The sequence below is a fragment of the Sorghum bicolor genome, chromosome 8 (assembly GCF_000003195.3).
Source record: "Sorghum bicolor cultivar BTx623 chromosome 8, Sorghum_bicolor_NCBIv3, whole genome shotgun sequence".
Taxonomy (NCBI): domain Eukaryota; kingdom Viridiplantae; phylum Streptophyta; class Magnoliopsida; order Poales; family Poaceae; genus Sorghum; species Sorghum bicolor.
The window spans coordinates 56,400,012-56,420,349 of record NC_012877.2 but is presented as its reverse complement, the minus strand read 5'-3'; the positions used below and the strand labels follow the sequence as shown (position 1 = coordinate 56,420,349).

Below are 20,338 nucleotides of genomic sequence, written 5' to 3'. Positions count from 1 at the left end.
AGGGTTATTTGTAGCTGTGGCCGGGCGACACCCGTGCTGATATTTTACTGCCAGGCGTGGTTAAAAAGCGTGGTGAAAGTGTTTTTTTTTTTTTCGAACAAGCGTGGTGAAAGTGTTGATGCCATCGCTATGCTCTGGACAGATCGAGGAGGGCGTAGTAGTGGCCTGTCAGAGTAGGACACGAGTTTTCCTGTTTTTTCTTTTTTTTTTCACAGTAGTACATGCATGGGTTGCTGCTGTCGTGTAGCCTGCTCTGCTCTCCTAGTGGCATGCATGAATGTGTGCATGCATGCACGCATGCCCTGAGACGATCGACGTGGCAGCGCTAGGGTTCGAGCCTGTATTACAGGATAAGGCCGGAAAAAAACGACGGTAAAGATAAAGGCGCCGAGTACCTGCGACTTTTCTTCACATGTACAGTAATCTTGGACACCTCGCAAAAGTGGGCAGAAAGGTGAACCGATTTTATAGTCGAAAGTAATCCGCCTTGCTAATAATGAACAGTGTACAGTAGCTCGTTCAACAGTACTCCAACCAGTTAAATAGTTTTAGCACAACTTTTTCTAATATAGTACCTTTTAGCATAAATCCATTTCAAACTTCTGCAGCAAATACTCCTATTTTGTACGCTCAAGGTCGGTCATATTTGTTGTACCTCCACTGCTACCAACAACTGCTGCAATCTACAAGGCCGTCGATACCGGAGAAAATTACTGTATACAGTACGTACTTCGATGAAGACAGTAGTCTTGGCCGACCTGACTTGTCACCTCTGCGTGCGTGAAAAACGCCGGAGGCTTTCTACTGGCTGACACAGGTGCATGCACGGCAGGCTACAGACATCGAAACATGGCATATCCTGAAAGCATGGGGCGTGAAAAACGCCAGTACGTAACCATTTCACTCCTGGCGTATGCACGGTAGACCCTATTTCTGTTTGATCCAACAGTAATCTGCCTCGTTTGAAATTACATGTAGTTTTCATTTTTTATCTTCACTCAAATTTTGTTTAATCAGGATTAAAGGTATATTGTAGATAAACATAACATTACAATGTCAAGTAAGTGTACTTTACAAAAAAAAAAGCAATCTTGAGTGAACTATATGTTTTCCCGTTAATAATAAAGGCATACATTTTTTTTACTTTGATTTTAGCTTCGATTTGTTTATGATAATTATTGTCCAACCATAGACTAACTAGGCTTAAAAGATTCGTCTCGTCAATTCCGACCAAACTATGTAATTAGTTTTTATTTTTGTCTATATTTAATACTCCATGCATGCGTCTATTGATTTGATGTGACGAAAAATCTTAAAATTTTTTGGATTTTTGGGTGGAAGTAAACAAGGCCTTATGTGGAGGTGGCATATCAAACACTTTAAGAGGAGGTTTTTCTTTGTGAACATTAGATGAGTCGGATCCTTGTTGGCGTTTAGAGCCGAGAAAGCCGCAAAGTGGGTCCTCTAAAGGAGCATATGAGGAAGAGCCATGCTAAACATGCCATAAAATGAACATCCAAATTCAAGTAAAAGAGGATTTATATATCTATGCAGTTTGGTGCATGACCATACCTTTCACATCCACCTAGTCGATTTAGGATTGATTTGGTTGTTTCCATGTACAGTTCATTTATTTGGTAGTGGGTGGTGATGGCAATGGAGGAGTCGATGCCATTGATATGTTTCATTTTGGTGGACTTGATGGTTTGATGAACTATGCGATATGGTGAGCAATATCGTTTAACTTTGAATTATCTTGCTCGGGTTATGTATTTGAATATTATTTATCATTAGTATAAATAAACTCGTAAGTATATCGGATCAAATTGGTGGAATACATAAAGTGGGTACGGAGAGAAAACAAAAATGGGAGCAGTGATTAAGTAGCGGAGTTGAGCCCAGAAAATATTATCCTGAAAATAGGATAAATCCCCAAATAAATAAAAAGTTGAACCCATGATTCCGAGGCTTATGTCAGAAATATATACTCTGAATAACTTTTAGCATCATCCCCTGGACTGCTTGCGGTCTAATTGTTCAATGGACCCTGGCTAAAAATGAGCACGGCCTGTTAGCAACTCTAATAAATTGAGTTCATGGTTACCTTTATAACTTTTACAGTAGCCGCTAACATTAACATGGATGGCCTAGTAGTAATCAAAATTGTCTCTTTTTCTTTCAGAAAAAAAGTCTCTTTTGCCCCCCCCCCCCCCCTCCCTGCGTGTACAGTGCAGTACTACAGTGTCTATGGATCGAGATCCGAGCAGCATTTGTACTCCACTGAGCTACTAGTAGCATGCAGAGGCACGCGGGTACTGCAGCAAGAACGAGAGGGGTTAAAAAAAGATCGATACATGCATGGCGGTTGGAAATGGTCAAAAAAATTCTAAATTATTTTCTATTTTTCTATTTTTATATTTGAAATACGAAAACAAAAACGATAAAATCGGAAACGAAAACGACGTAAACTTACAAAATATCGAGATTTTTTTCTTTTTTTACCTTGATTGTTGTACTCAGAGCCCTCTTTTTATTTTTCAAAAAGTATTAATAAAATCCCAGGGCGGAGCCCTCCTGTTCTCTCAAAAAATATCGAGAATTCTGAAAACGAATCAAGCGGATTTACGTCGAACACAGTCGATATACGAAAACTCAATACGAAATATCGACCTATAGTACCAAGTGCATGATTAAATATATGCACGATTAAATTCAAGTGCATCTAATAATTAAAAAGTACATGATCTTTGGTCTTAGGTATTTAATACAATAGCCCACACATAAAACAAGTCTAGACACAAGCAATTAATAGCCAGTAGGAACGAAGTTGGTCACCAGTAGAATGAACGCAGCTGCATGGTAAGTAGTCTAACTGGGCCCGTGCAGTTGGCTAAATTTGGTTTAAACAAAATTTTGAATTCGAAATATTTCAAATTAAAAGTAGAAAAATAAAAAATGGTCGAAAAATGTCTAAACCATTTTCTACTTTTACATTTGAAATACGAAATATCTAAAATACGAAAATGAAAACAATAAATTCGAATAAGAAAATACGAATTCAATCAGATCAAATATAAAAATATAAAAAACGATGCGGTTTGATTCGAGATATTTCCATGGGCGCGCGACGTTAAGGCCTTATTAGTTTCTATAAAAATTTTACATATCAAATATTACAGTACATACATAAAACACTAAATATAGAGTAAAAAATAACTGATTATATAGTTCCTCTGTAATTTACGAGACAAAATTTTTAAACCTAATTAATTTATAATTCGATATTAATTACTCAATACAAACAAAAGTGCTATAGTAACAAAACAAAAAAATCACCAACAAATCCTAATTTAGGCGAAGCTACTTTGCAAATTTCAATTCGTGTTCCGGGAATGTCTGTTCGTCACAGGTATTGCCTTCACGCGCATATTATCCTTATCTGTGTTACAAAAAACGATTTTCAGATACTAGTAAGTCGAGGCACATCACACCGTGATACTGACGGGATGTTTGATTGTGGTTGTTAAAATTTAATAAGTACTCCCTCCATTTCAAATTGTAAGTCATTCCAAGAATTTTGAAGAGTTAAAACATTTTCACGTTTAACTAAAATTATAGAGTGAAATACTAAGATTTGTAACATAAAGTGAGTATACTATGAAAATATAATTAAGGAAGAATCTAATGATATTTAGTTGGTATCATAATAATTATTATTTTATCATATAAATCTGGTCAAACTTTAAAAAATTTGACTCTCTAAGATTCTTGGAATGACTTAGAGCAACTCCAACCATTATGCAAATAGACTTGGCATTTACCAAAATGCATAAAACTCCAAAAAAAACCCCTCCAATCGTTATGTATTTGGACTTTGCATTTTACATAGCTATGCATTTGGAGGTGGAAATTTGGCATATATACCAAAGGAGTCCGGCTATGCAAATAGAGATCACGGGATTGTTGGTTCCACCTCGCGGGCTTTTTTCTTCCCTTCACGTGGTTTCCCTTCGCGCCGCCACCACTTCGCGCGATAGGAGAAGCATCGCGCGTCCTCCTTCGCCAGCTCACGATGGAGATCGGTACTGGAGCCAAGGGGCGAACCTGTACGACGACGAAATGATGGCCAACAGACGACGAACTGGTACGGTGAACGGGAACTAACGGAACAGGAGATCGGTACTGCGAACGGGAACGATGAACTGCGCAGCTCACGATCGGTACTGCGCGGCTGTTTGGCGCGGGAATTGGTGAACGGGAGACGACGGCGGGCTGTTTGGCGCGGGATCGATTGGCCGCGCGGAAAGGAGTGCCGCGAAACAAAATTTCCGGGAAAAAAAGATGATAGACTTGGCATTTTGCATAACGGTTGGAGATCACCTGATTTTAGCCTTGCTATTTTCATTTGGGGGTTTGCGATTTGGCTAAAATGCATAACTTCAAATGCATAATGGTTGGAGATGCTTTGGGATGGAGGAAGTACTATAGTATTTTTGTTTTATTTGGTAATTATTGTCTAATTATAAGTTTAAAAAAATTATCTCGCAAATTACTTTTTAACTGTGTTTTTTGTTTTGTAAATAGTCTATACTTAGACCTTGTTTATTTTCAATTTTTTTTCAAAATAGACACTGTAGCACTTTCATCTATATTTGACAAATATTGTCCAATCGTGGACTAAGTATACTCAAAAAATTCGTCTTCCAAATTACAGTTAAACTGTACAGTTGTTATTTTTTTATATTATTTAATGTTTCATGTACGTGCCTAAGATTGATATAACAAGAAATCTTAAAAGTTTTATAAAATTTTTTGAGGACTAAATAAGGTCTGAGTACTCCATTTATGTATGTAAATATTTGACGTGACGAGAGAATAAAGAAGCATAACAGCAAGCACGCCACCGAAACACACATCATATTTCTTAAAAGCAACGCCTACATCATTATTTTTCTTAAAAGCCACACCTAAATATCAACATGATTTCGTATCTGTTGATCGTTAAAAAAACATGTTGATTTGTGGCTCTCTTTTTTTTTAAAAAAATTCTTTTCATTATTGTTGTTTCGTTTTGAATTAAATTTAGTTCATATTAACTATGTTTTTCTCTTGACTTGATTCTACTCCTAAGTTGGATTTAGAATGGTATACAAATAAGTTTAAAAATCAATTTTGAACATAAAAATAAAAAGCCTGTTCAATCATTCAGTGAATAGTATAAACAACCTGTAACTGATGTGATGATCGAGTTTCGTGAGCAATTGAGCATCCGTGCTGCTGCAACTGACAGTCCCCGTATTTTGATAAACACATTCGTTACTACGCAAATATCCGGAGGACCTACGGACTGACCCGATCTGTACATGTAAAAAAACAAAAGAATACACATACACATACTACGCGGCTACGCCCCTAGAAGGAATCAAATCAAATGCTACGCAAATATTCGAGGCTGGTGGCATTTTGTCGCCATGTCGGCAGTGAGATACGAAATCGATGCACTACTGTGCATCCGGCCAGGGCATCCAATGAAACGTGTCATACCAGAGATGAGGTAAAAAGTAAATAAAATAGGAGTAAAAACTCATGACGGGCTGCCTTTTGGTTTGAATTTTTTTTATTCAGATAGGTCCCAGGAGGACATAATCGGGAAACACTGTCTCGTTCGCTTGAGATCTGCCGGCTATTTAACAATGTTTTTCTCTCATAACAAATCAGTCAATAATACTTTCTATCAAAGCTCATTAGCCAAACGAGAGATGTTGGTTGGGTTTGTCAGGTCTATTTTGGGCCGTCAGAAGTTACCAACACTTATGGGTCTTGTTTGGTTTGTTATCTGCAAACAGCTTCGGCCGGTTAGCCTATCCCTGAGCTCTGCCTGCTACTCTTGTTAAGGACAGAAAACCATGTCTTAGAAATCCACTAGCAAAACATGCCCCAACTTACTAAGTGGTCAAATGGATGACTTATGATTTAAAGATTTATGCAATAGTCACCTTATCGTTTCTAAAGTGTCTTTGAATCTAATTCATCAGTCATCACTATATAGATATATACTCCTCTAACTTATACTTTCTCTGTCTCAAATATCTGCCGTTTTAGCTTACTGAGAAAGTACATAAATATTATTATTAAAAGGATCTTTGAATCTAGATTTTTAATAAATTTATTTGACGATACAAATGTATATTTTATATGGATCGGATAGTATATCGATTTGTTTTAGAATTAGATACCGTAATGTGCTTTGACGTGTCATGTTAACTCGTACAACACGGAATCCAATATGTCTTAGAATTAAATTCCATAGCACCTAGATACAGCACTGCTTTAGTTCATATTTAATTTAATTTAGAATTTGGATTTTCGGTGGAAGATACCGTTCTTTCTTTTTCTGACTCTAAATAGTCGTGACCTCAACTACTGCGTACCGAGCCCGGCTGAGAAATAAATATTGGAGGGACCCATATAAACTCAAATCGCAAAACGGTGAAAACCGGGGCTTGTAAACTTTTTAATGCAAAAATTTTTGCTATTTTGCATTTTGGAAGTAAACATGTCCAAAATATTTTGGCCCTAAACTTTTTGCAAAACGTTGGGCCTTGTTTAGTTCCAAAATTTTTGGCAAAATCAGCACTGTAGCAATTTCGTTTGTATTTAACAAATATTATCCAATTATAGACTAACTAGGCTTAAAAGATTCGTCTCGTCAATTCCGACCAAACTGTACAATTAGTTTTTATTTTTATCTATATTTAATACTCCATGCATACGTCTAAAGCTTCGATGTGACGGAGAATCTGAAAAATTTTGCAAAAATTTTGGGAACTAAACAAGGCCTTAGTTCCAAATTTTTTTTACAAAATAGACATGGTAGCACTTTCGTTTGTATTTGAAAAATATTATCCAATAATATAATAATTAGACTCAAAAGATTCGTCTCGCGAATTACATATAAACTATGCAATTAGTTATTTGTTTATCTATATTTAATGCTCTATACATGTGCCACAAGATTTGATGTGAAGGGAATCTGAAAAGTTTTGCAAAACTTTTTGGCAAGTGAACATCAAAACTAAAAAATTTTGGTGTTAGAATTTTGGTGGGAGTCTCAAGGTTTTGGGTTTTTGACTTTTTTGCAAAATACTTCATGAACTAAACATTGTTCTTTTTTTTTTCTTTCTTTGGAAAAAATAAACAAATCATTCCCTGTCTCTTGGAGAGTGTGAGAGTCATTTTCTTTGGTCGAGACCACAGCAATTTATCGGCTCTGCCTGTGTAAACAAGCCCATAATGGAAGACAGGGCCTGATCCAAGACCAAGAGGACGGCCCATCTTATGAACTCCGCTCCCTTTCCTTTAATTTCCTTTCCTTGTTAGCGACTCCAAAGAAACACGCCGGGACGTCGTGCGTCATTTGCTTAAGGGCGTCCGCAATGGCTGACACAGTGCTAGCTAGCTAGGAGGGCCAATCATACAGAGAGAGAATCAGAGAAATGAACAGTACTAGCGAGATTGGAAGCGCTAAGCTCGCACACCATCCGATGATTTTACTCTCTCTGACCGTTGCTCCCATGCTCTGCAGATTAGAGTATATTAATTATTTTTTATTATTTTGAGCTCCACGTAGGCTGGCGATTTGGCTTCCTTGTTGCGGAAGCCCTTAGACTGCCGACGCGGGCCGGCAAACCGAGGAAAGCTCTTGTTTAGACGGTGAAAAGTTTTTGATTGTATTTGGTAAATATTATATAATCATAAATTAATTAAGGTTTTGTTTAGTTGTGAAAAGATTTTGGATTTTGCTATTGTAGCATTTTCGTTTATTTGTGGCAAATATTATCCAATCATAGACTAACTATGGTTAAAAGATTCGTCTTGTAAATTATAGACAAACTGTGCAATTAGTTTTTGTTTTCGTTTATATTTAATGCTTCATGCATGTGCTACAAGATTCGACGTGATAGAGAATCTTGAAAAGTTTTTTAAATTTTAGGGTGAACTAAACAAGGCCTAGACTCAAAACATTTATACAAATACCGTAAGATTTAATTTAATGGAAATCTAAAAAATTTTACCCTTTTTTTTTTAGAACAAGGCCTCGATTCCGGTCGGCGGACCAAGTACCCCGCGCCGGACGCCCCGGACATAGCCCTGCCCCTGCGGACCAAGGAGCTAGCTCCTGGAGCAAGCCAGGCTCGGGGCCGGTGGCCGAGGACCGCCGCCGCGGGCTAGACCACGGCGCCTGGGTGCCGCTGCTGATGCTCATGTACCCGGACGCCGACATCCCCGTGTTCCAGCTATCGGTGCAGACCGGCCGCGACGGCACGTACGTACCACTAGAACCTCGGCAGGGCGCTGGCGCCGCCGCTGCGGGAGGAGGAAGGGCGTCGTCATCCTCGGCTCCGGCAGCGCCACGCACAACCTGCGCAATGCAAGATGGGCACGTTCGACGACGTGAAGCGGTACTAGGAGAAGGCGCCGCACGGGAGGGGAGGGTGGCGCACCCGTCGCCGGACCACTTGTATATACCAACGCTGCACGTCGCGCTGGTCGCCGCGCCGACGCCGGGTCCGGGGACGGGGACGGCGGCGCGAGGGCGGAGCAGGTCCACCGGTGCTGGACCAACGCCACCATCTCCTACGCGTCCTACAGCTACAGCTTCACCACCAACAGCTGATGGACGCAGCGATGCATGCCGATCGAGTGGGGCATCAATGTGTCTTTTTGCTTTTTTTAAAGGCCTTGTTCCCTACCTAAGAGCACTCACAATGCAGACTCTATCATAAAGTCTAAAGTCATTTATTATCTCGAACAATGTGACTTAGAGTCTAAATAAGACTTGTAGTCTTATTTTTTCTACCACTTTTTTCAATAAATATGATACCACATCAGCAAAATATCATAAATAATATATAATTAATTGTCTTAGACTCCATGATAGAGTTTTGCAGTGGGAGTGCCCTTAAAAGCTAGTAGTTCAAGTCAAACTACGACTTACTACTCATTTGTTAGCTTGATCATCACGAATTCATTACCCGACAGATATATGAATAAGATAGGAAAATAATGTTATTGATACTATATAGATTTTGCCGCTGTCACTGCCACCGCCGCCGCCAAAGACCATCATATCCCCTCGGATTCCCCCGCCCGCCCATTTGTCCGTCTCGTCGCCATCCCCGGAACCCCTCCCTCGAGAACTCCTCCGATCCTCTCTGTCTCGCAGCCGCTAAACCCTAGGCGCGCGCTATCTAGCTACCGGCCGGACTTCCGTCGCAATATATAGTAGCATGTCTATGTCCCATCGGGCCGGCCCCGTAAGCGGCATGCAATTCACCTCTCGGCACCGCCGGAGCGATGGAGGACGATGATGCCACGACGGAGAGCGCGGTGGTCCAGTGCTCCATCTCCAGCTCCAGGGCTGCCGCCGCCGACCCAGTAGCAGACTCGTCGTCCACCGGGTACACTGAACTCGAGAAGGAGGTCTTCGGCCGTCTCCTGGAGAAGGGAATCCCCGAGGTCGTTTCAGACCCGGCGAGCTTCGGCAAACAGCTCCACCGGCACTTCCAGCGCCTGCCGATGAGGTCAGCATCATCTTGATCGATACATATATAGTATGAGTATTTCTCAGCGTAGAAGTAGTATAGTAAAACATGTATACTATGCCCGTTCATACATATGATGGGTGTGCAGCTACGCCATCGATGTGAACGTGGACAATGCGGAGGACGTGCTTCTGCACCGGAGGATCCTCGACGAGTGCGCTGACCCTGACAAGCGCCCCGTCTTCCATGTCCGCTTCTTGCACGTACACGTGAGCATATCATCAGTACTCTAATCTACAGGATCGTTTCTCAGCTCGATCTCAAGTGTGGTAGCTAGCTAGCCAAAGCGCGCGAGCAAAGACTTATCTGAGAGACTGAGATTACTGACTGAGAGTATTAATTAAGTGTTAGCACTGTACTGAAATAATCGTTAGTTGTTCTGTTCTGCCTATCTGTATGAGCAGTGCATCCCTGGCCCGGTGGTGGATTCACAAGACAACACATGGGGCTCTCTCACTGCCACTTCGAGGTACAGGCAATACATATAGCCCACGCTCTTTTGTGCAGCACTTGCATGGTTAATAATAAATTCTTGATGATTGATGTTAACTACCTTATTTGGTAGTACAACTGAAACCAGCCTCTTTCAATGACAGCGGCTGAGATCAACCTGTTTGTCTTCTGTAGTTTGAATGAGCTTCGATCCAATTCTGCAGAAAACAAATTCTACCTTATACGTACATATATCTTGCAGGGTGTTATATATTGCACTTATAAACTAAATTTAGAGAGGATTTGATCGAGCCATGCATGAGAAAGGATGGATGACATCAGTTTAGAGACAAGAATAGTTGCGGATGACTCAGAGCAGTTCCACGAGGTCTTTGTCTACCTTGGATTTATTAGAGATTTAGATAGTACTACCAAGAGTTTACAAAACCCACTGCCATTCTTGATTTTTTTGGCAAGACCGAAAAAAACCGCTTTCCCACAACTCTCTATCTCAACTTTTAATATTTCTGCACTTGGGAAAATCAATGCAATTGCATGGAAATATACACACGCATATCAATTGACCAATCTGGCGGTTGAAGGATGTGAGAAACAATAAAAGTAAAACATAGAAAAAAATTATAAAAGTGGTGGAGTGATTTGAAAATAGTCTGTAGTTACTGATGTAAAATTGTCTCCTATCTTTTAGGAGCAAAATTTTAGAAACGATTGGAGAAACCAAAATATGCTTCCAAAGTTTTATCCACTTCTAAGCCTCATTGATTTTCAATTATTTTGTTTTGGGACTATTGGAGATGCTCAGCCATATGCCTCTATCTGTAACCTCCACCTCAATTATTTTGTTTTTGGGACTATTGGAGATGCTCAAATGTCTCATGTTTCACAGTTTGCATTTATAAAATCTTGAATGATATACCGATGGCCCAACTCTTGCCTTTATATATATATAAAAGACGAGACTTTATGCCTGATTGGTGTAAATTGGTAGAATGTTTCTACCATGCTTCCCTTTGTTGTAAACAGAGCTGTATGCAAACAAAGGTGCATGGAAGAGTTAGGTTAATATTTGGTGCACATTCTCCTACCACTTTTGGAGCTACTCCACGCATTCATTTACCAAACGAGTAAAGAAGGTGCCGCTGAAAGCGTGAATCTGCGGGAAACCCGGTCACACAAGCGTCTGGCTTCCAGCGAAACTGAAGCTAAAATTTTAAAAGTTGCTTCGCCCAGCTCCTGCATCCAGACGTGTGGGCTTTCTCGGAGCTGCCCCTTCTTCATGCAGGCAAGGCGTGGCGGATGTAGACACTGGTCTCTAGAAGAGGCGGGACAGAACAAGAGTAGCCGGAGACGCACCGGAGCGGCGTCGAGGTGGAGTAGGGGGTGGTTTATTAATAAAAGTTCTTCAAAAATAACTTAAATTTAACTATTTTTGTATATTTTTTGAATAAGATGAGTGGTCAAATTTAAAGTCAAAAATAAAATATCTTATAATTTAGGATGGAGGGAGTATTTAACAATCAGAAGAAGTTGTTTAACCATATTTTCTAAAAACACTTTAACTGTACCTGTAAAGTTGCTCCACCAATCGAAGTGAAACAATTGATCCACCACTGAAGCAGAGATGTATCAAACACATGATCTTATTGCTCAGAGCCACTTCTTTGATATAATGTGAAAGGATACGTTTTGTAGTCACCACTCACCATCCATATAGGGCTAGTTGTGCCATGTTGTAACTGTCAAATTAGGTCGACCATGAGCGTAAACATCTAGGTTATTAGTCATTATTAGCAATTCAGTGTGTTCGTCTTCCTCACCCACTTTTACTTCTTTGTGCTATTTCCGACCAGTTTGTCTGAGTGCTATATTTGGAACTTCCCTTGGGGAAATCATTCTCTTAAATTGCTTGACATATGGGTTTGTGTTGTCTCATTCATGACACAGTAGAAATTGACACTCAAATATCCACAGCAGAGACGTAGGAATCCTTCATCTTCATGAAATAATTGTTTCTACCATGGACCGGCCAAAGCTCCTCTCTCAGGTAAGACTTAGAGCACCAAGTGGCTATTGTAGTTTCCATTTCAACTCCAGATATAAATGACTTTCCATATTAGTACTTGGGTTGAATTTTTGTTCGCACTGTTGTTTCGTAGTTGTCTGCCTTGCTGTCTGAAGTTGGACTGAACATTCGTGAAGCTCATGTTTTCTCAACAAGTGATGGCTTTTCTTTGCATATATTTGTTGTTGATGGCTGGCACACAGAGGTAAACTTTGACCATTATTTTGTAGTGTACGTGCTTGTCATCGACATCTATTTTTGGAGCATGTTCTGTTGAAACTTATGGCGGAGTATATTATCCCTTCATATGGTCAGATAAGAGATTTTGAATTATAATATCTATCTGCATTGTCATGGCAAATAATACAGACTATATGTAATTATGCCTAGCTAATGCCAACAGGATGTCAGAACAAGGCATCTTATTCCTAATCCTAACAGCTTTGTTCTCATAAGGAGCACAATGGGAGGAATTCTTCATAGCTCATAGTTTTCATAATATGTAAATAATTTATGTTAACTTATGAAGCTATGAAATTAAGGGATTCAAGCTAAATATACAGACTTGTGATCCCTACTTTGCATGCCCAAAATCATTCTGACTATATGCTTGTGTTAACTAACACAACAATAACGTGTTGTCATGCATCGTGGTTATGAATCTCTAGATTCTAGTATTATTCAGTCAAGCATCAGTGTTTTGTGTGTTACATACTATTGCTTGCATCGGTGCTTTTATGTTTACACTACATAGTTTTGTTTGTAGGAGACAGATGGTTTGCTGCAGTGTCTCAAGGAGACAGCAGCACACAATCATGTATGTTGTTTCCTTTCTCAACTGGTTTTTGCACAAGCACCTAAATTAGCTAGTGCATGTCTTCTTGTTTAGAATGTGTGCATATGCTTGTAATTTACCTTTTCACATCAATGTAGTGTATTTTATACTTCTATACTCAACATTATAAGATAAAATAATGAACCCTACCATAACATTTCCCTTGAATCCCATTTGTTATATCAAACAGAACTAAATCTAGAGGCTCATAGATAATAAAAAGAGCTGCAAGAGAAGAGTAGTGACTCAAACATTGGTATGAGTTTGTTACAGGACAAGATTGCATCTACATCTTTATGAGACTTGTTAGAGCAAAATAACATCTAAGATATATGAAGTTGAAGTCTTGCATAAAAGAACCTAGAAGATTCACATTTGTTTTACGGATTTAGTGGATTTCAAGGACTAGTTCCTAAGTCTTATTTATCTTTTTTTTGGAAACTAATGGTAGAACCCTTCTCTTTCAATTAAGAAGAATAGAATTGGCCTAGTTTATAAGGTAATCTAGGCATGAAAACCTTACATAGGCACAGATCAGAATATACATACCCACAACACCAGACCATCATAGCCTTGACGGCTAACACACACAGGTAACACACAAACCAACAACGCCCACCGCGTGTCCTCAGTGACGAGCTGATCACAAGAGCCTTATATTTTATCTATAAAACAAAGTTGCCATGTCTAGAGAAATATCATTTAGTAACTAGATTAGATTTTGGGAGATAAATGGATTGGGAACCAAACATTGAAATATCAATACCCCTCGTATAATATAGTTCATAGGAAAGAAGCATTTGTGATCCATGTAAGCTTAACTCTATTGAATGTCTCTTTTAGAAGAGCCTTAATGGGTGCTTCCTCAGTTACCAAGTATAAGCACTTCTATGAATTTGTGATCAACTTAAGCAAGCGTAAAAAAACTCCATCATACCTTTGGGACCACTCATATTTGAATTAAATGCTTGGCCATTGGTGCTAATTCGTGTGGGCTCATGGATCAATTAATTACTAGTGGGGTTGAGCATGTTCAATTCATAGAAATACTTATACTTAGAGACAAATTTGAAATCTTCAAGCGCTTATATTTATGGGGGCTAGGGGAGTAAACAAATTTGTTAAATGGCATAACTTGACTACAACAACTGTACATGTGCAATTAAATGATAGGGGCGATGAGTTTGTATGAATCTCTATATAAATCAATGTATAATTTCCTTGTCAACAATTGTATTTGGATTAAGAGCAATGAAATATATTGGGCATACAAATACCATTAAAGAACAATATCTTCATGTGGTATTTAAAAGATGCGTTATTCTAACATGGATAACTTAGATAGATGCAATTGGAATGTCCAATGGGAATAGATTTTTTTTTTGTAGTCACTTCAAAACCATCCTACACCTCTTCTTTGATTGTTATTATGCTATGTTTCTTTAGACTACTATCCATAATGGGTTTAATATTACACTACTAATAATATAGTTGGCATACATAAAAGCCTCATTGGATTATTAGACGGGAGGTATAAAATAATAATAGCTTAAAATTATTGACATTGGCATTTGCATTGTTTGTGTGCTTTCGCAACAATAGGTTTGATCAATGTCAACCCAAAATTACATGCAGGGGGCTTTTTCAGGAGGACATATTGGCTCTAGTAGTCCATCAAAGAAGAACAAAAGAAGTTGATGATTCTTGCACAACGTACATTGGAAACAAAAGGGAGTTCCTTTAAAAGAGTTAGTCAATAATGTGAAACTCTTCTTTGTTTGGTTTTTACTCCACCACATGTCGTTTGGCTCATAAGCCATGATTGAAAATACTGCTCGTTGATTTGTTGTGAGAGAAAAACACCGTTGAATGGCTAGCAGACTCGGCAGATAAGTTTGTGATTGCTAATTTTAACTAAATGCCTCTTTGAAAGAAGAGGTTGAAGCTGGAAATGTTTTTGTTATCTAAAAAGTATATAAAGACAATTGTTTGCATCAATATAGAAACTTAATTGTTGATGTTTGTTCCATGCCCTTTCTACACATTACATATTAACGAAATGATTTGATGTAGGGACATTATATATATAAATAAATTTGTTCTGTAGATGCGCGACCCTGCACCACCAATCAAAACAACTCATGTGGTGCAACCCATCCACCTGTTCGGTGAAAACTTCTTTGATGTTTCAATGACTTTTTCAAAAACAATATGTTGTTTAGTTCCAAAATCTTTTTGCAAAATAGATATTATCACATTTTCGTTTGTATTTGACAAATATACCAATTATAGATTAATTAAACTCAGAAAATTCATCTCGTAAATTACAGGTGAACTGTATAATTAGTTTTTATTTTTATCTATATTTAATATAAAATTCGATGTGACGAAAAATCTGAAAATTTTACAAAATCTTTTAGAACTAAACAAGGCCTAGGTGGCAATCTGGACTCTAACGACCGGTTCATCTTGTCGGCTATGTTTTTTTAGCGTGCCTCGAGTAGTTTTTTTACTACTTTCTTTAAAAAAAAATTTGTACCTAGACTTCTTTCGCGCCTTGCGCTGATGGCTATTTCAACTATTCTTTCGTAAATAAATAATCATATTGCAACCAGTAAGGCTGTCTCCAGGAGACCCATTTGGGAACCCAAACCCAAAATGGGTCTCCAACACAATATCTATAGCCTCCAACAGAGTACCTATACGGAAGACCCATTTTGGGTATCATGAGAGGCATAATCCAAATTTGGGTTTTCTCTCTCCTTGAGAACTATTTGCAGAGAGTGTTGTCTTTTAGGTTTTGTTGTTGGAGAAGACTAAAAATAGGTATGGAACCTTTTACCTGTAGCGCTACCCAAAGGACAAATGGGTATTGTATTTTGGGTAACAATTGTTGGAGATAGTCTAAGAACCTATAAGGCTAATCTCAGTGCTTGTTTCACTTCACGGTTTCCAAAACGCCACATCAGCTTTCATAGGATGAAATAATTGATGAAACTATACTCCACAATGCAGTGTTTCATCTCATCATTTCCAAAACAAACTAAAGCATTTAATTGCTGTCAAACGATCAGATCATATGCTCCGTTGGCCATGTAGCCATTTGTACCCAAACGTTGCATGTTAATCACTGCAGCAGAAACGGTATAGGAACAATGATAAAATAAAGAGTTTTGACAGGAACCCATATTCATATATAGCAGTTCAGGTCACCGAAACATAGATAACCAAGATAGTAGTGCAGCCGATAGTAGTTCAGGTCACTAAAACATAGTAGAGGCGTAGAGCAGTTCAGGTAACCGATACATAGAGCAGTTCGAAATAAAAAAAAAGCAACGATAGTAGTGCAGCCGATAGCCTTCAGTTGAACCCATAAACTAGAACACATTGGATGGACATCGTTGCTTCATCCTGTACAGACAAAAAAATAGTTTGTTCATTGACATGATCGAGCACCCTTCAGAAACCAACCATAGTGCTATCAGGTTCATTGACAGTGATCAGGTTCCCAGCACTAACCTTGCTCCGCACCCTGCAGAAACCAGAGATCACTTCCACAATGGCACCCTGCAGAAACCAAAGTAATTGATAATGGGCATTCAGACATACCATCCATATATATAAATAAATGATACAAAAATATAAAACAATTACATGTATTATATCTCAAACTCCAGTTCTACGTGCATGACCACCAAACTTATTCCAAATATGTTCGATCAAATCATTCTTAAGTCTGTGATGGTGTTGTGTAGGTACTTCCTGGTGGTGATTGGTTAAAGGCCACATTCTGACCAACAAAATGAAAATTTTCTCCATGTCCTGGTGGTTGCGGTGGATAGTGAGGTGGTTCAATCATACGTAGAAAACCACCAGGCGGATATATCCTGTAATTTGTAGACAAACAGACATCCAACTAATTTTAGACAAACAAACATCCAACAATTTGTAGACAAACAAACATCCTACAATATGCAGAGATCGGAATCAAACATACCATTCTGAGCTGTGTTGGTTTCCATGTTGAGCAGGAAAATTTGGGAACATGGCCCCCCATCCTGCTCCTTGCGCTGGCCCTGGCAGGGACGATGTCATCGCTGCAGGAGGGGATGAAGTGGGCGCACCAGGGGCGCCAGTCCCAGCAGCTGAGGAAGAAATCGATGGCGGCGTCGGAGGATGAACTTGTGGCGCCAGAATGGAGGGCTTCTTCAACCCAAGTCTGGATTGGCGCACCTTCCCTCCACTGCCTGATGCGGGGCGCCGAGAATCCTCTGCCGGCGGCAAATCCATGGCGGGCGGCGGCGCCTTCCCTCCACTGCGAGGCGCGGGTCGCCGAGGACCGTCCCCTACCGGCGGCGCCTTCCCTCCACCGCGAGGCCTCTGAGGATCCCCGGGCGGTGAGGATCCCAGGCCGCTGAGGTTTCCCGGCGGATCCATGGCGGACGGCCGCAAGGATGGGGTCGCAACGACGGGGAGCGGCCGACGGCGGGTCGCAACGACGGTGGCGGGTCCCCTTCGGCCGGCGGCGGGTCGCAACGACGGGGAGCGGCCGACGGTGGGCCCCTTCGACCGGCGGCGCCGTATTCTTCACGCGCGAGAATGGAGTACTCTCTGGGCGGCAACGGGGCTGGATACGGTGGCATGGAAGGGACGGGGAGCGGGAGATTCAGCTTGCGCGCGCGAAGACGACGAGGACGGCGCGGATCCCGCCCGCACGGGATCAGGGATGAAATGAAATGCCACAGCGCTGGTTTCACTTCGTTTCACCCGGTTCCCGATACTTTGGAAACAGCGCGCCCGCGTTTCACCGGGATGAAACGATTGCATTCTCTCTCCTTACTGTTTCATGCAAATATTCCTTCTGTGCTGATGTGTCCCTATATTAAATACGCATGAAACGCCCATGAAATGCCCATTGAGACTAGCCTAATAACCTATAATAGGTAGATAGACTTTTTCCGCGCCCTGCATGGCAATTAATTTCGACCGGTTTCAACCAACTTTCTATAGAAGCTCATTTTCAAGTACTCTGTTCAGAAAAGAATGTTATTTTAGCACAAGTTAAAATACCTTAAGTTTACCCAATAATATATTAAAAAATATGAATATTTATAATATCAAATAAGATCGAAGAATAATTAATCCGCTCTAACTATTCATCGGGTTCAAATTATTGTTTTCATAATTCAATGGACCTTCGCATATTTTCGAGGGGTAAAAAAGATGGATCTTGATATATGATCATATTATATACTCTTCTGGTCCATTTTATTTAGCACACACGTATATTAAAATTTAAACTTTAAAAACTTTGAGCAATAATTAGACTAATACTTTTAAATTATTAATATAAGTTTTATATGATTGAATTTGTAAGGAATTATACTATTCAATGATTTGTAAGCATAAATAATATAGTATAAAATAAATAAATAGTTAAAATATAATCTAGAAGATCATATTATTCTAACTTATGTCATACTCCCTCCGTCCACGAAAGAGTCAATTTCTAGAGTTGTCCTAAGTAAAACTTTTTAAACTTTGACCAAATTTTTAGAAAAAAATGCTAAGATTTATAGTATTAAATTAGTATTATTAGATTCATCGTAGAATATATTTTTATATAATGTGCATTTTATATTATAGATGTTGTTACTCTTTTCTATAAAGTTAGTCAAACTTTAAAAAGTTTGACTGGTACGGATCTTAGGAATTGATTCTTTCGTGGACGGAGGAGTATAAAATAGACTACTAGTCTTTCGTCTTTGACACAACTAAGCTTTATCAAAAGTTGACAAGACAATTATGACGACATGAGGATCAGGCCTTTGATATCCGCAACATCCGCTTTAACGCTTTTTCTCGGTAGAAGCAAAGTATATATGCCAAAAGCTACTACGGTATGGTCGTAAGCGTTTTCGTCGTCCTCAATCACATTCACGCGTGCTCCGTGGATTTAAAATTTTCTCAGTTTAATAACACATCTGAATTTTGCAAAGGCGAGGTATATTATGACAGTTTGGTTTGGAAACAAGGAATTTTGCACGGAAAAAAAATGGTCTATTTTGAGATTGAGGTTTAGAACTGGGCATTATTATTTTGCTTCAGTGCTGATTTCTAAAAACCACCAGAGTACACGCGTCGAGGCCAAAGCAAAACCCCCCTACTAATAAACACAAACCCCTACTAATAAACACAAACACATGTAGCATGTAAAAAGAAATCATGACAAGGATTCAACGAAGCGAGGAGGCCAATGGAGCTCTGGACGTCTCGATCGATCAGTCTAGCTGTCGGCGACGACGGAGCGGATGACCATCTCGGCTTCGCCGGCTCCGGCGGCGCCTGTGACGATGGTCGCCTGGCAGAAGACGACCTTGAGCTCGCCGGGCCCGCGGCAGCTCTGCGGGACGGGCTCGACGTCGGTGGGCGTGGTCCGGGTGAGCGGGCACCGGTTCTTGAAGTACTCCGGCGGGCCGCGGCAGGCCACGCCCTCGGCGGCGCGCTGCGCAGGAGGGCAGTCGCAGTTGAGGTCGACGGGGCAACCCAGCGCGGGGCACTGCCCGCCGCCGGCGATCGCCTGCGGGCTGACGACCACGGGCACGTTGAAGCCGTCGACGAGGCTGACGCTGTACGCGGCCTGGTCCAGGTCCCCGCCGTCGTGGACGGTGACCTGCACGACGGTGGCGGGCGGCGCGGCGCCCGTCCAGCAGCCCGACGCCGCGGCGTCGCAGCCCGTGCGCGCGGCCACGCGCCCGGCCCAGAAGGTGGGCGGGAAGGAGAGGGAGAGCAGCGCGTTGGGGTCGAGGCGCGCCGTGTTGTCGGAGATGGAGGGGAGGCCTGAGTTCGGGGTCACCAGCGGCCAGACTGGGTGGGGGCAGAGGTTGTGGATGGTCAGCGTGGTCGCCGTCGTGGAGCCGGCGGCGCTGGCGGCGAGGAGGACAGCGACGAGGACCAGGGCTCTGGCCATGGCCGTCAGTGAGTCCTTGACAGAGCTGTTAGCTCGCAGTAGCTGAATCGTGTCGTTAGGCGTGAGTTTGTGATGACAATGACAAAACAACACACGCTTTTATAGGCGAGCTTAGTGAAGTGACGACGTCCATGAGAAGGGTCAAATTGGAGAAAAAAGATCTTTAATGCTAGTGATAGATGATTTTCAATATAGTCCTACAAGAGCTAGGATCGACAATCGTTTCATTTATTTAATCAAAAATCAAAAAAGGGGTAAAAGATAAAAGAGGAGCATAGCGGCAGACAACTTGAGGAGTGAGGACATGGACAAAGGTAAAGCAAGAGAACAAGTAGCATTCTCTAGCACCCCTTTACTTCTTTACACTTTGCTTAACTGAAGGTGTGTTGACAAGTTTGCTTGATTTGATTCCA

At 40.7% G+C, this 20,338-nt stretch overlaps 3 protein-coding genes and 1 pseudogene across 3 annotated transcripts; 2 read left to right on the top strand and 2 right to left on the bottom strand.

Moving 5' to 3' along the window:
* Positions 4,073 to 8,677, top strand: LOC110437618 (annotated as a pseudogene).
* On the top strand, positions 9,358 to 10,198 carry LOC8068869 (serine/threonine-protein kinase STY8). Its single transcript, XM_021466106.1, has 4 exons — positions 9,358 to 9,584; positions 9,694 to 9,808; positions 10,010 to 10,074; positions 10,171 to 10,198. Exons 1-4 carry the CDS (start codon positions 9,358 to 9,360, stop codon positions 10,196 to 10,198), a joined length of 435 nt encoding a protein of 144 aa, XP_021321781.1.
* On the bottom strand, positions 16,240 to 17,782 carry LOC8068096. The gene is made up of 4 exons (XM_021466105.1): positions 17,672 to 17,782; positions 16,953 to 17,582; positions 16,475 to 16,522; positions 16,240 to 16,366 (listed from the first exon to the last, which is right to left on the bottom strand). Exons 1-4 carry the CDS (start codon positions 17,780 to 17,782, stop codon positions 16,316 to 16,318), a joined length of 840 nt encoding a protein of 279 aa, XP_021321780.1. The 3' UTR covers positions 16,240 to 16,315.
* On the bottom strand, positions 19,027 to 20,329 carry LOC8068095 (osmotin-like protein). The gene has a single exon (XM_002442303.2). It carries the CDS (start codon positions 19,923 to 19,925, stop codon positions 19,242 to 19,244), a length of 684 nt encoding a protein of 227 aa, XP_002442348.1. The 5' UTR covers positions 19,926 to 20,329; the 3' UTR covers positions 19,027 to 19,241.